Source organism: Cupressus sempervirens, chromosome 11 (genome assembly GCF_028749045.1).
Source record: "Cupressus sempervirens isolate cs-2001-9-10 chromosome 11, ASM2874904v1, whole genome shotgun sequence".
Classification (NCBI taxonomy): Eukaryota; Viridiplantae; Streptophyta; class Pinopsida; order Cupressales; family Cupressaceae; genus Cupressus; species Cupressus sempervirens.
The window spans coordinates 420,009,691-420,026,358 of record NC_143128.1 but is presented as its reverse complement, the minus strand read 5'-3'; the positions used below and the strand labels follow the sequence as shown (position 1 = coordinate 420,026,358).

The 16,668-nt window shown below is 36.3% G+C and overlaps 1 protein-coding gene across 2 annotated transcripts in view; it reads right to left on the bottom strand.

Annotated features, from left to right (window-relative positions):
• Nucleotides 1-8,646, bottom strand: part of LOC149530232 (eukaryotic translation initiation factor 4E-2-like) — a 48,899-nt gene extending 40,253 nt beyond the window's left edge. The window contains exons 1-2 of one of the 2 annotated variants that reach the window (XM_089808456.1): nucleotides 8,577-8,646; nucleotides 8,270-8,504 (exon numbers count right to left, since the gene is read on the bottom strand). In XM_089808456.1, the coding sequence (XP_089664582.1) occupies nucleotides 8,270-8,496 (227 nt within the window). In that variant the 5' untranslated portion in view covers nucleotides 8,497-8,504; nucleotides 8,577-8,646. The remainder of the gene's footprint in view (nucleotides 1-8,269; nucleotides 8,505-8,576) is intronic. The other variant, XM_089808457.1, reaches the window with a different exon arrangement.
• Nucleotides 8,647-16,668: the final 8,022 nt, after the last annotated feature.

The window sequence follows — 16,668 nt, the reverse complement described above, 5'->3', positions numbered from 1 at the left end:
GCGACTCTACTAGGGAGAGTTGTGCTCGTAACAGGTGTTGTGAAGTTACCCAGAGTTTCAAATTTCGAAAGACCGAAATCAGAAAACAGTTGCAACGGTTTGATTGGAAGCGTAACCTGCTAAAAGTGAGAACCCAGAAGATCAATACATTCCTCGAAAGAAGTGGTGACTCTATTCAATAAAATTTCGGTTGGTAACTCTACTGAGGGAGAAGACTCAGAAGGAAGTGATTTAATCATGTACTATGGAGAATATGTACTATGATCAGGAAACGGATCTATGTTACACTATGGAGGAAGTAGACATACACCCACTTGATGCCTTTTTCAATTTGAAAAGATATGAAGGCGAGACATTGGCACACTTATTTATAAGGATGGTGGATTTTTTTGGGAAGTACCTTCAAACATCATGCCTTCACGCAAGGAATTGATAAGAAAGTTTTGTGAGTTGGGAATCTCGCCAAAAGATCCTGATTTGATGCTTCTCTTCCAAATATTGGATGAAAGTCCAAGTTATATATCTCCTTTAGACACATATTTGAATTTAGAAAAGAAAGAAGATGAATCTACAACACAATTCTTTATAAGGATGTTTAATGCCTATAAAGAAATACCTTCAAAATACAGACCTCCATCGTCTGATCTTCTCTACAGGATATAGGAATTAGGCCTCTTATATGATCATCAATTTCTTAACTTTCTCAAACCTATCGATAATGAACTAGTTGCAGAGGAAAATAAATGCGAGACTGAATTAACGTACGAATCAAATGAAGTTTCAAATTCAAATGGAGATGAAAATTTTGAACATTCTGAAGGAGAATCAGCCCATGATGATACTTATATGCCTACAGATGACAGTGAATGTGAAAATGAGCAAGAGGATTCTCTAAGTGTAGAGGAAATTTTAGCCTTGTTAGATCTGGAATATCTGAAGCATGTTGAGAAAAATGGCTCAAATCTTTTCTTGAAACATCATGTTGAGCAACTTGATAGATTAGAGCATTCTCAAGAGGTATTGGAAGAAAGAGATGGTAATTCATAGGAATCATATAATGAGGATGAAGTAGAACAACATACGACATATGAAAAGAAGGAAATGAATCCATTGTATGAAGAAGAACCGGAAGGGGATAGGTCTCATTTTCCATGGTTTTGAATCAATCATTTGAGGAGGTTTGTTCATACAATCAAGTCCATAAGGTAGTAGGCCTAATGAAGTTGATGAAATTCATGATATGCATTTAGAAGGTATCCCATCTGATCTTGATATAAAAGCAGTAACAGTTGATGAAGATAAACCATTCTCAAAACTTGTTTATGAGGAGATACAATGTCTTCACTATGACGATGGATCAGATTGTGTGCAAAAGGAAAATCAAACAAAGGAAACTCGTTTTGATGTAGGTACAATTGATCAAATGCATGAAGATCTTCGATTTAGCAAGGACCATGGTACACATTATGATTTCTCAAAGGCTAAACATGAGATGAAAAATAAAGACTGTATTGATGAAGCAATGATTATTGTCTATAAGAATGATGTGACTAATACAACAAGATTAAAAGTGTGTTGTGATCAAAACCGAGTGTTTGATAGAGGGAAGAACCTATGTTCAGTTTTGGAGGGCCTGGGGCCACCCAATTTCACCATGCATCATGCTAAGCATGGGTGCTCGATCTGCTCCTCCAAACATAGCTGGAATCTCATTATGTCCACAAGGGACATATGTCCTCGACACCACTGATGGAACTCTAAAATTTGGCAAATTTTGGTTTCCATTTGAAATGGTGATGTTGAATATATATAATGAAACCACATGATATAAACAGTCAAAACCAAAACATGATATGGAGGTTCATATAGGATTTGAGGAAGCCATGATGGAAGCAGGTATGCAGAGAACTTGTTTGATAAATATCTCATCTTAAAAAATGTAAGGATAATATTACAAACAAAATACTGAGAATCTCATATGAAGATCAATCATATGCTGATTGATACACAAAAATAAGGCCCGATAAAAGCAATCTATTTTGTCATGTGCAAATTTTCTGGGAAGAAATAATAGATTGCTATCAGATGGATTAGATATCTCCCTACTATTCAATGTATCTAATTTGCAATCCTACCAAGCGCCTGGAACCAATCTTCTCGCAATATAGTAGAGTACTATTTTCTTCAACGATGATTGTCATTTTGGAAATCACATTCGGATGGATGAGGATATGCATCTAACTTTATGCCTTGAAGAAACGATAGAAATCAAGAGGTATATGAAGAATATGATGAAGACTTTGCACATGAAGAACAATATGAAAGAAATGTGCGATAGAACATTAGACAGCGGCAAAACACAAATGCGATGAAAATATTCAGTATTCCCTCCAACACAAACAGGTTGAATCAATTAACCACGAGATATGTCAATCACCAGAAGTCTTCATTGCTAATAAATATGCAGAGACGGCATGCTGGAAGGCACCCGAACAAGCACATGAATTGCTTCAAGAGTTGGATGGTAAAATACAAGAAAAGAGCCAAAGAAAGCACTAAAGCCTCCAATCTGGTATTAAAGGATGCAAATACGCAACGTAATGAACCTATGCAAGCTCTTACAAGGTGCTTGTGAGAAGATGCACAAAGAATGGTGACGAAGTCATCGGTACTATTACGCATTGCGGAAGGACACAAGTATGGAAAGCTAGAGAAAGTTTCAATCGCATAAAGGGATATACAATTCATCATCTGCCATTTCCTCTTCTGGTAACACACGAGTTAATGGAAGGATGTAACGTGTATGAAAGTCTGATTTGAGGATGATTCCGCAATGTTTATTGGGAGGCATATCATGTTTTGAGTTTAAGATAAGGATGAAATCTTGCAAAATTGTCGTGGTTGGAAGGAAAACTGGATGAGTTGGAATTTTCAAACGATGCTTCCATCCTGTAGCGTCATGCCATAGCCAATTTGTTGTTGCCCGATGATCCTTAGGATATGCAAATAAAATAATTGTATATTTAATGGACTGTGATTATAGAAGGATTTAACAATCAAAGGTGCGATTATAGCTAAAGAAAGGTATTATTCAACTTTAAAAGATATGACCTTTCATTCTTAAAGGTCACGTTCTTTTGATTGTCAAAATATAAATAAAGAGATGTAACATCGAACCTAAAAGACATATTCAAAAAAACATTCAGATTCATATTCTGGGGAGAAAGTATTTTATATTTATTATTGTATGGAGGGATAAGGAGTTCAATATGACTTTGTAATATAAATTCAATTATTTTATTTTAATAATAAAATAAAATGTTCTTTATTTATTATTTAAGGCGTGGAGATTTAAACTGCAGATGAATCATCCTTTGTAATTATTTTCGGAATTCTATGTACAATTTAAATGTTGGATAAGTGGACATGGTCATTTAGCATTTTAAATTTGATCATCACGGATATTGTGAACTATTAAGTTGTTTCTGTATCTATGTCCAGTTTGTCTCCCTACCAGAGGAGTTAAAGTTAAATCTAGACTAAATTTAAGATTGCGTATATATTTGATCTGTCGCATCTTGATTATTTAATTGTTGGCAATAAGGTGTGTAAAACATTATAAAGTTGTACATGAAAATTCACTGAAGTTGACTCTATTGCCCGGATGAGCAGAGGCACTGTCTTTCTATTATTGAAGTCAGAAAATCTATATATTCCTTCCTACAAACATCAAATCCATTATTTACAAATATTTACGATTCATTCAATTCAAACACTCAGCATCCAATTTTCATTTTAATTGAGTTTGAGGACCTTGCTAGCCGAAGAACTCCAGAAGTTTAAATTCGCTATAGAAAAGTCTTGAACCAGACAGTTAGTGTTTAAGGTGAAGGTTTACCCACCTGGGTTTAGCAAAGCCTGAAGTGCAAGGGAATCAAGAAGTATTCCCGTTCGTTGGCCAAAACTGATTGAGAAGTCCCATTGGAGAAGTGGCAGGCTCTTGGATTTCCAATCTGCGGTTTTGGGAACCAACAACACCTAAAATTAAAATCCCTCTAAATTGTCACAAGATTCTTTCTAAGGTAAAGCACCATCAACATTTGAAGTAGCAGCTTGCTGTTTTGGTCTCGTTGAACAATCTCTAGCAATGTGACCATATTTTTCACATCTGAAACATTGAATTCTAGAGAGATCCTTCTTCTTTGGTTCAAGAGCTGAATTTGAATTCCTATATCTGCTCCTCTTAAAATTATCTTCTCTCTTTTCTTTCTTCTGTTTAGATGTATGAATAACATGAACAACAAGAACATGATCTTCGTCATGAGATCTTTGTCTATTTCCTTTTGCTTCTAACTGATTCCTCTTGAATACAATCAGCTCTCAAAAAATAAAACTTGCGGAATTCATCTCTACCATTAAAAGACTCCCAAGAATGAGGGAGCCCATTAATGGCCAACATAACCAAGACTTTATCTTCAATTGTATCTCCAATGGCAATCAATTGATCTTTCAATTCTGTAATTTTCCTGAAGAAGGAGATAACTGATTCTTCCTTAGCTTCTTTATATGAAGGAGTTGACATCTCAAGACCAGAGCTTTGCTGGTATTATTGAATACATACAAGCTTTGAAGACTCTCAAACATTTCTTTAGCTGAATTCAATTTGGATATAATAGGCACAAGATAATCCTTTGCAGAATCAATCAATATCTTGCTTGCCATAATGTTATTCTTCTTCCATTGAGCTCTCTCAGCATGATCGGTTGGCTCAGGCACATCCTCCTTCATATATTTTAAGAGATCATTCTCTTCTAGTGCAATAAGGACTCTGGACTTCCAAGATGTGAAATTCAAAGCACCATCCAGCCTATCTTCAACTTTAAGCCCATTCACCATTTTGAAAACTGAAAGAATCAAACTAGAAGAGAAAGAATGATTCAAAGCTTGAAAAAATCTGGTTTTAAGTCTTTCCTTGAACCCACTCTGATACAATGTTAAATTTCAAACTAAAATATCATAAGATAGAACAATAAAAATTGATACTTTATTGAAAAATCAGTCTAAATACAAAACTTCACAAGCTTTCAAGTCTTCACACCCAACTCTCTTTTAAAATAACAAATCTGCAACTGGAAGGACTACAGAAATGATAAATAACACACCCACACTATCTCCTTCACACAATACTGAATATTGAAGAAGTACAACACTGATCAACAATGTTGAAGACTCAATATTATTCTACCGCAACCACCTTGGCACCCTGATCTGAGAATATAGCCTTAACAAGAAATACAACAATCTCTCTATTCCAAAAGAACAGCATCAACAACCTTAGATTTTCAGCACAGAAGAATACAAACCAAAGAAAAACACTGCTGGCTTTCTCCGTTGCATAACGATGACACTTATTTTCTTGAGCAACTCAACAGTCACAAACTTGAGTGTCTATGATGATAAACGGTTACATTACATGAGATCCTTTGAATTCCCAAAGTTATGCCAGAATATCAGTCTTCAATATTGAATGCAGGCATAATGAATTAAGGCCGCTTAGATACCTGACTGTGATGGCACACAACCAAACAACAGTTGCAAAGAAAATGACGTTACATGAGCTTGAGCAACAGAAAAGACTCTTCAAGTAGATAAACATTCAAATACTCTCCACAGTCTAAGTCACCCAACCATAAGGAAGAATTAGGCATCGCAGTGAATAGGTAACACATTCATACAACCTGTACACTGATGGAGTTTTTGCAGGTATAGAAAACATGACTCCTGCAGCTACAATCACTAACAGCTCTTAATCCCAAATTTTCCATCATAGCCCCAGGTAAACAAACAACTTCTTACTTGCAAAATATGAGAGATGATCTTGTTAAAAATGTCAGTGGTTTATTGCTGAGACAAATGCAAGATAACACAGTTCTGCATGGTTATGGCCATAAATTAGTGGCACTGAAAGTAAAAACAAAAGATGTTTTTATAGATTTTTCAAAGAGTGATGCAGATTTAGTTAAAAATCTAAGGGAGGTTCCATTTGTAGGTTTGATGCAAGATATTTGATGCAAGATAGGACATCAAACAAAAAGATTCACAAACCTCCAAAATAAATCTGGGATACTAGAGTCTCAGATTTTTATCTAGTATTAGTCAATGATTGAGTAGAGATTGCTTGAAAACAAGTGACCTTTAGGCAGGGAATATTGTAAGGTCCATTTCGGGGGGTTGTTCCAGTGTCTGCAGAAATTCCAACTTTCTTAGAGTTAGAGAACACCAACTTTTTCAAAAGGAAATTCTGACAGTGGCAATGAATACTAAAAATCAAAATGATTCTCATGGAACTTTTCCAATGCACTTTAGACATTCTGAAGCATTCCACATTTCTTGGAGAAGTCTGCAATTTCTGAGAAGTGTCAAATGTCATCAAGTTTAATATTGCATGTGTTAATTTTATAGCAGAAAAGCACAGTACACAAAATAGATAACTTAAAACACAGAACACAAATTTTACCCCAGGAAAACCCTCTAACTTGAAGGGAAAAGCCCAGCCACACTATAAAATCACTTTAACTGAATAATAATAATAAGATTCTGATTCTTAAAGTCCTCGCAATAAACTGAATCTACAGAAACAATGTAATATAAACACCTTATATGCTAGTCACCATCACAAATGTCTGAGACAATAAAGACAGCCAAAAATAGAAGATCTCCATGAACAACCAAAAGTCCTGATTACATACATTACACACAACAAAATGTGTCTTTCAGAATTTATAATATGTTGTTCAAAAGGCAGAACCAAAACTGCCGAAAGCTAAAGAGGGCGATTCTTCATTGTTGAAGACAATCAAAAGTCTACCATTACAAACTTACACCCAGCTGTAGATTCAACTGTTACTTATGAAATGACACCAAACTCAGCGACACCACTCCAACTGACGCCAACACACAAACCATTTCATAGACTTCAGGCAACCATCCATATCATGATGACCACTACAAGTTAAGAGAGATCCAACTGGCTGTTTTGATGAAACGACATCAGAGAATATAAAATAATACTTGAATGAAGAAGAACAAACAGCAGAACACATCAAGAAGAGAGGATGATCAGAATCATATCACAGAGAATACTGTCAGAGGAAATATCTCCAGAAGCTACATATCATCAACACTACGAACTTCAGGTTATGTTGGCATGGTCAGAATTCACAATTGGCCTATTTTAGTATTCTCACAATTTGAGGATTGTGTGGGAATACAATTACTTTAACTATAATGTAACTCCTATAGTTCGAAAGCAAATTAAACTAATAGAAACTTTACAAAGAAATATAATATGGTTTTTCTAGAAATGATTGTGAAGTATAACTTCTCGAATGATCCCAGGGGCTAGAAAAGGAGAAGGATAGCAAGCATTTACTGATTCTCGATAGTCTCAGTAATTAGATTTGTTGAAACACCAATTGTGGAGGTTGAACAAGTTTGTTCAATAATTTTCCTAAGACAAAAACACAGCTGAATATATTGTAATTGGATTCACGGAGTTTTGTCTTTAGTTTTAAAACTTTGTAAGATGATATGATATAAAGTAGTCCACTTCTTGATTAGATGTTAACATCGAGACTTCGATGATTCATCTGCGTTACTAACCAAGCATTTTTCATCTGCGTTACTAAATAACCAAGCATTTCGAGATGCTGATTTAATAGAAGCAGCTTGATGAAGGGTATTATTGACTTTGGCGAAATTCAGAATGGGATTATATTGTGGAGATATTTTTTACAGCTAAAAGTGACTTATCCCTCACAATCACAAGTGAGGGAAGATTTACCAGACGAGCGTTATCTATTGGTAGGGTGAAGCTGTTGGGATGGTGATGACCCAATTGAAAATGCACCGCGTCCTGCAAGTTTGAGAGCAAGAGTCCGGTGAATTTGGAAGTAATTATGACCGAGGAGACAAACACAACAAGAATTTATCCTCTACTCTACCATATCAACGGGAATTGACAGTTTCAGTTATTTCATATGAATTCTCTCACTCCATTAGAAAAATAGGGGAAAACCCATAACGAGAATCTATGAACCGAATTACAAACTGAGTTTAAACTGACTCCCTTTGGAGTGTCTCAGAAATGAGTGAACGTAAATGCTGGTAGTGAATAGAAAATCGTCTGCACCCAGATACGCGAAAGAAGAAAGCAGAAAGCGAGTAAACGTAACATCCAGTTTTAGGGTTGTTGTAGAGGTGTGCATACCGCCAGAAATCCTCGACAGTGTTGAATGTGTAAACAGAGCGTAAGGAAGAACCCCACGCAGCCTGTTTTGACTTGCCGCTTGGGTTGTCGAACCAGAATGTCCATGAATGCTCAAGTGGGTGTATGCTCGAGTCTGCCGGCTTCAGCGACCTTTCGATGATCTCTCCTCCATCCACGATTTCTCCTTCTTCCGCGCCTACTTCGCCCATCTCTGATACATCCTCCATTATCGTGCCTGTAAAATAAAAAATGAAACTATAACTTCCACGAGGCTACAGGCCCTTACAAAAAACTAAACCAAAAAAACCTCGAATTCGAATGGCAATTGTAAGCTCGTTGCTCAACTTCCCAATGGTCCGAGAAAAAGCCTCGCGGGCCTCTTCACCAGAAATTTGATACGTATTTGTGTAGATTTCACTTGCACCAGATTGCAAAAATTTTACTTTTTATTTCTTCCGGACATAAGAATGTTTACGACGGAAGTTAATGTATGTGAACAATAATGATAGAGAGTAGGAAAAAAGTCTATTATATTAAAGAATTTAATTTAAGTAGGAACTTGGTGAAAAATCATATCTTGGGGCTGCTATTAAAGGAAAGGCAAGGTTATTAGGGACACAACTGACAAGAAAAGGGAAGAGGCCCAAAGAGGCTTAGGAGCAGAGAATTTGCATATTTTGCAGGTCTAGAGCGGTTGAAATGGAATGGCATTTTCTCTCAGAATGTGTAGCATACAACAACATCCAATCTCTCTATGATGTCATCTTGAAGGCGAACAACATGCATACCTTATTTGAAGGGGACAAGATAAAGCAAACTGCTAGGTTTTTGGTTAAGATCCATATCAAAAGATTGGAAATGGAAAGGAATTTGGAAATTATTTCCCTATAAATAGAAGGGAAAACACATGCCTAGGAGATAGCTTCATAAAAAATTGGTGTATAAAAGTAGCCTTGCAAGTGATAAATAAGAATGGATGCACTTGAAACATTATACATAAGGTCGTAGGAGAAAATTGACATCAATTTTTTAGTCCCCAACCACCTCATAGTTATTGGAAGTCAAAATGGGCCATTAATAGTAAAAATAAAAAATGCTAAAAATAAATTTATCAGGCACAAAAACATATCAAAGACACCAAATGTAGAATCTTCCTAAATTCTATAAGTCATCCACCAAAAAGAAGTAGAGGGACCTTGTGCATGTCTCATTGATATGAACATGTCTCTTTGATGAGAATCTTAAAAAGCTTCTCTCTTACCACTATCTATCTTCCCAACCTAGATGCCAGTCAAAGAGACCCCAAGTATCTTACGATGACATGAATTCATTATTTTGTCAAAAAAGAATCATGAAGGGCTCTTGTTGATAGCCAACTATCTCACTAGCAAAAAAACACTAATGTTGAATCACAATGTATTAATGTAAAGAACATGTCATGTTGTTAAAAAAATGTTGAAATCATATTGTACTAGCCACCAATATAGAAAACATGTTGATTCTGTACACTCGAAAGTGTCCCACTCTAAACCCTTCTATCCAAACGATTCCATGAGTTTGGAATGTTTGGATGCCGGCTTAGAGCTCCCTATCCACGGAGTGCAAGAGAGTGTATTTCAAGTTCAAGGGCTCTCAGATGAGCCTTAGAGATACTCTTCTTGCTAGTAAACCATGCAATGGGAGGTTCCAAAGACAAGATGCAAGAATGCAAATGTCCCAAGGAGTTCCTCAAGAATGAAATGCAAATGAAGATTAAGCTAGAATGAATATGAAAAATGCAGCTATTCTAAGCATGGATGAGAGTGTTACAATCCAACTATTAGACTATATGATTTAAGCTAAATGTAAAAATGAAGCTAAGCTAAGCTAAAATGCCATGGATGCCATGGATGAGAGAATGTAGACAAGAAATAGAAGTTCTCCACAAAGCTCCAAAGAAACCTATTAGAAAACCTGCAGCATAACAATATTCAAAAGATGGATTGATTGAGGGGGAAAGCTCTCTCCCTTTTAAAGATGTATGGACGGTAGAGATCAAGATGAAGATGGTGGATGATCAACGGTGGAATTTGAAAAGAGGAGTGATCCATGTGCACACACAAATCAACCAATAGAATATAAGTTGACTTGTCATATAAGACAAAAGTCACAAAGCCTTTTCTTTTAATTGCAAAATAGAAAAAGGACTTTATGTGTGCACTTTAAGTGGGTTAGAAGAATGGGGTCTTTTATTTAATTAAAAGGGGACATGTTCTTTTAATCAAATAATGAACTTAGGATAGCATAGTCAAACTATAGGTTATAATCAAATAAATTGATTATTAGCAATTTGGTCTAGGTAAATGATTAAATTAATTTAGCCAAAATGCTGAGAAGGGGGCTAATAGTCTAGATGACCATTTTTAGGTGATTACATTTGCCCCTCTTTGACTAATGCGTGATCGATCTGGGAACACATTATGTCAAAGAAAATCGAAGCCAAGTAGGCGATGATAGATATAGATGTCTAATTCTGAAGAGTGAAATGCAGAAATAGATAGCAAGTCCTGAATGCACAGCCTGATAGCAGTAGTACTGAACACTAGGAAGAGATGATGTTAGAATTCAAGAAGAATACTAACACTTAGAAAAGCAGATAGAGTGAGAGCAAGTGAGAAGATCAAACAAATGCTCCTAAGTAGTGATAGAGTATTTATGCCCCCTCGGGGTCGAAATTGAAATGAGGTAAGGGGATGCAAAAACTGGCTAGAAATGAGAAAATTAGAATATAGCAATGTCCAAGATGACAGATAGATGATTAGAACCCAAGAATGACTATAAGAAATTGATAAAATGCCCCAGTTTGACTAGAGTTGATCTTGAAGGATATAGCATAAAAATTAGGTCAAATTGAGTAGAAAGGTGATTTTAGACATGAAACAGTGAATTCAAGTAGATATGAAGTATGGAAATGATGAAGACATGAAGAAATGAAGATGCTCCAGTGATGATTCAGAGATTAGACCTCAAAAGGTCAGCTAACTGCTCAGAAGAAAGTAGAATTTTAAAAGACAATTTTGACCATCAAGATGAACTCAAATTTGGATTTCGATCCCGAAAATGAATCTAGGATGTTGAAATTATTTAAGAGGTCAAAACTTTAGATAATGTGATGACAAGATAGAAAAGAGATGAAGCGAAAGATTAAGAAGGTGAAAAGACATGAACAAGAAGAAAGTAAAGAAATATATGAAAGGAGTTAGCTGATATGTCCACAGAAAGATGAAGAGAGAGCTCTCCCCATATGCAAGAATGCAAGACTAAGCTAGAAAATGAACCTAAAATGCAAGCTAATATGCAAAGTGGTTTACCAGCAAGAAGTGCATAACATTTAGACTCTTAATTTCATCATTGAGCATTTATTAGGGACATCATGAGATCATACAACCATCACTAGTATAACTATGAGGATATGAATATGATCGATATTAGATAGGTATGTGAAAATCCAATCTAAGCATCAAAGACATGTAAGTCAAGATAACTACACGATTAGATTCCCTAAGTTTAATTTAGCAATATTACACTTATATCAAGGCATAAGCGCCAGGATAAACCCTGAGTGTGATCTTGCAAAACAGTCAAGGATGATATATTTATAAGTCAAAGTGTTGAATAGGTCAAGCATAAATGCTTACAACACTATAGACAAACAAAAGTATATCCACAAGCAGAAATCAAGAAAATATGTCCCATGCCCCCAGTCTTCTAGTCAATGACATCCTTGAAAGACTATTAGGGAGGGAACACCTGGCAAAGAAATCATCATAGAAAGCACACAAAGTAGATAAAGATCAGCATAGCTCAGTCGTTTAAGTGTTAAAGTGTGTGTGTGTAAGTCACTTGGCCATTTCTTCCAGACTTGATTCTGATAGTGAGAAATATCATGACATCGGAGACCGTAGGTAAACTATCTATAAAGTGTTGAAAAACACTTGATGTCAAAGTGGGGGAAGTGTTGAGAAACACTATTTTGTGAGTTGTCAAAGAAACCCTAATGCACAAGAATACCTCAATAGGCTAAGCAGTTGTGCCCCCAAGACGAGGACAAGAAACAATTCCAAGCTAGGAAATGTGTAGCGAAGTGGATGATTGAGACTGATAGACATAGGTGCAAGGGTTTCAAGTAGCGCCTGTTTCCAGGTTTTCACCACTTTGACAGATTTTTTTTTTTTTTTTTTTTTTTTTTTTTTTTTTGGTGATACATCAAAGTGAGGTTTCCACTAAGATGATCATTTTTTCAGGACATTTTCTGATTTTTAGGATTTTTTCAGCATCATATATGATTTTTTGGATTTTTTAGAATAATTTAGAGATCACTAGTTCTCAAGCAAGATCACATCATTTTCTCCCAATGTCTAGCAAGGTGTAGGACATGATGGAGAAACAAGCCAGTGGATAAGCAATAATGCATAAGAAAAGAATGTGAAGCAAGTGAAAGTGATCCTCAAGAACTGACTCCGCAAGAGTACCCAAGCTAGGGAAAGAGGTGAAATAGTCATATGAAGCATATTTTGGATAAGCAATGGAAGTAATGAGAAAGATAGTGTGTAGGATAAGCAGTGAAGCCAACAAGTGCGATAGCATATAAGATAAGCGATGGAAGCTAATGAGTAAGATAGCATGAAAGCGTGTAGTCCAAAAGAGTAGACATGTCAAGAGACCTATGAGAACCATGTTTCATTTATTATGATCAAGACCAAGGGGTCAACTAGATAGTATAGCAATGGGATAAAGAAATAAGAATAAAGCTCAAGATAGAGGCTATGAGTGAATGGGAGAGCACAATAGAAAATCTCGTGGATAAGATAGCCAATACGCAAAGATAGCTCAACATTGTCAAGATCAAAGAGAGAAGAGGGGATAGATGGATGATGGAAGAATTACGCATGATGCCTGTTTGCCAAGTTTTCATCATGGTACTTATCCAAGGTGCCACAAGAAGTAGTTTTCACCATAGGATGGATTTATTTCTCTTTACTTTTGCTACCAAGGTACCACAAGAAGTGGTTTTCACCAAGGCACATTTTCATTTTTTCTTCTTTTTTTTTTTTTTTTTTTTTTTTTTTTTTTTTAGAAAGAGCTCAAGCTGTTTGAATTTAGATAGTGCTCCTATAGGAAAGATAAGCCATGATAAGCCAAGACCATAGAAAGGTATGCTCAAAGATGTTGATAGGGTGATGAAAGGGAAATGGTAGTAGGAAGAATATATGGAGGATAAGAGTGCATATATAGAAAGTAAGTGTAAGTTTTAGAGGATTTCATGTGGGTAGCTAAAATATTGGACAAGATCAACATTGACACACACCTTGAAGGGTATTGGAACAATGGAGGAATCATGGATGAAATAGCTTGAGGTTTAGATCTATGAGAAGGTAGAAGAGATTTGGAAAAAAGTGGAGTGGAAGGTTTTGGAATATTTTTAGAAAGATTTTTGGAAGAAGATGGAATGGAAGCCTTTGGAAGCTTGACTGTCAACTTTGAAGTATTTTCAATATTCAAGTCTTTTAAAAGAGACTTTGGAATCCATATAGCTTTAGATTTTCCTTGTTCTTTGGGTGCTTGAGAGTGCATTTCTTCAATGATGGATTTAGGAACCCACATTTGCTTTGATTTAGTCCTCTTAATAGTTGACCTTTGCGGTCTCTTTTGTGAATTCTCCTTCTTAGCATTCACATGTCGATTAGATGGGACATAGTGATCTTCATTTTTCAATGGATTCTTATGTTTATTCTCACTTCCAAAGGACTTGGGATTTGTGGATGAATAAGGATGATATGACTGGTTTAGATGTATAGATGGGTGAAAAGTCATCAAGGATGACTGTCTTTGTTGATCTTGAGGTATTATAGGAGAGCTAGGGAATGAGCTAGAAGTGAATGTAGGAGATGGAGGAACATAAGGCCCCAATATGGATGGAAGGTTTGAATGCTTTAGCTTAGATGGATAAGGACCAAGGATAGATTTAGAAGATGCAAAGGGATAGTGGGAAGGGATATCAACATCTTTAGAGTGAGAAACATGGTCAAAGCCATCAATAGACTCATGAGTACCTTTGATAGGAAGAACATTTTTAATAGAAGCACTTGAAGCTTGAGCACAATTTTCAAGTGGATGTGGAGATGTAGAACATGAGGGGATGCTTTGATCTTGACAAGTAGCTTTGGATAGCATATGAAGAGAACTTTTCTCATAATTTTCAGTAAGCTCAAGGGAGATAATGGAAATGGTATCTTCATCATACTTGGGGGGTGGACAAGATATAGGATATGGAGGGGGAAAATATTGAAAGAGATGAAAGGGTGCTTGATCTTGATCTTTCTTGACATTTATAGCTTTTTCTTTTTGATAGTCCTCTTGACATGGAGCCACTTCTGAGGACAAGGGAGAATGAAGAGTGAATGGAGTAGTGCATGAAGGTTGAGGATGTTTAGGATTGGTAGCATGGAAAAGGTTTGCAGCCAAATGAAGGTTAGCTTGAGTTTCTTTTAGAGATAGCCCTTGAGGATACACATAGTCAATGTGGAAAGCATTAGGTTCTTTATTTGTTGGAGGAAAGTTGGAAAGATTTGAAGTGTTGGGAGATGCATGAGTGTTGGAAGAAGTGGAAGATGTAATGGAGCCACTACTAGACATAGGTTCATCAATGTAATCTTGCTCAAGAGAAGTGTCCTCAGCACATGAGTCACTAGAGGTTCCAAGATCAACAATCTCATCATCAATAAGATCTTGGATTTTATGTTTCAGCTCTATACAATTAGAAGTACCATGGTCATTAGATTGATGATAGGCACAATAGGTATCTAAGAATGGATTTCCATAGGAGCTAGACTTAGGCAACATGATGAGCTTGGTGCCAAGAAGTGTTCTCAAAATGTCATCATAAGAATTCCCCAAGGGAGTAATATTTCTCTCAAAAGTATGTCTAGAGTCCTTTGGTTGTTTCTCAAGTGAATAGAATGCATCCATGTCTTCATTATTAGCATAGGCTCAAAGGAGGTATCACTTGCTTGTTCTCTAAAGAGGTCTTTAGATCTAGAAGATGAAGACATTTGATGTCTTGAAGTAGAGTATGTAGACCTAGAAGAAGAGGATGACCTCAAAGAAGGTGACTCACATGCATGTAAAGACCTTAAGGAAGATTCATGTAATGATGCAATCTTCTCATCTAACCTTTTCTCAAGTTTAGACTTCATTTCTGTCATGCGTTTAGATAGAAGAAGGTAAGAAAGATCATTTGTCTCTTCTAGTTCTTTGTATTGTGCATATAGATCTTGAAACTCTTTAGTGACATGGAGGATATCATGATCATCTAGATTCAGTTGAAGTTTGGTAGCACAAGGTTTAGATCCCATAGTTTTAGATGCAAAGCCAAGCATAAAATAGTCTAGAAGATAACTTGATGTTGAAACTATAGGAGGTAGAGTGTTCACTTGTCAAGATAGCAGAGAGAGATTAAAGTGACTTGTCAAACAATATGTCCAAGAAACTTACGACATGAATGACTCAAGTCAATAGCTAGGCAAGATGCCCAAATAGCCAAATAGATAGAGCAAGCAGGGTGACAAGTGAACAACTCTCCAACCCAAGAGTGTAGTCAAGAAATCAAGGTAACCATTTTAGCAAAAGGATAACTAGCAAGCATGCATAGACCATGAAGATAGAAATACCAAGAGCACCAAGACCAAAGAGTCACTTTAAGCATGTTCAAGCACTAGAGACATATAAAAGAAAAGTCAAATGATGAGACTCCTCTTAGCAAGAAACACAAGAAAATGTTAAGACTTGATGTTTTGACTTGGTTGAAAATTTTTGACAATAGTTGATAGCATAGCAAGTTTGATGTTTAAAAGCAATTTCTTTCCAAGCAAGATAGCGACACATGGAGTAGTCTTCAAACAATCAAGCAAGGGACAAAGCAACCTTACATGATACAAGCATATGTGACGTCTCAAAAGAATTTCCTAGAATTATCGTCATGTGTATGTTCAAAAGATTTTCACAGGTATAGCACATTCGAGAACACATCAAGCAATATCTACCTAGAAGTCATGGTTCATTACTCAACAACTTAGCCCACGCTTGATGCTCCTTCGCCTCACACCAAGTGGTTGCCCACAAGAGATATTGGCTTTGTCATGGAAATGCCATAAGCATAACCAAGGGAACACATATGGTGAGTGTAAATCTTGGGGTGATCCGGGTAGTCCACTAGGATCAATCCTTGCACCAAGAAGTTGAGCGGCTAAAAAAGGGTAGTTACTAACTTAGAGTGTTTAGATAGGGATTCCGTTCATAGTGTTCCTCTTGCTCCCAATTACGGGACACCTCACCTTGCGATGAGTAACCGATCTCGCGAT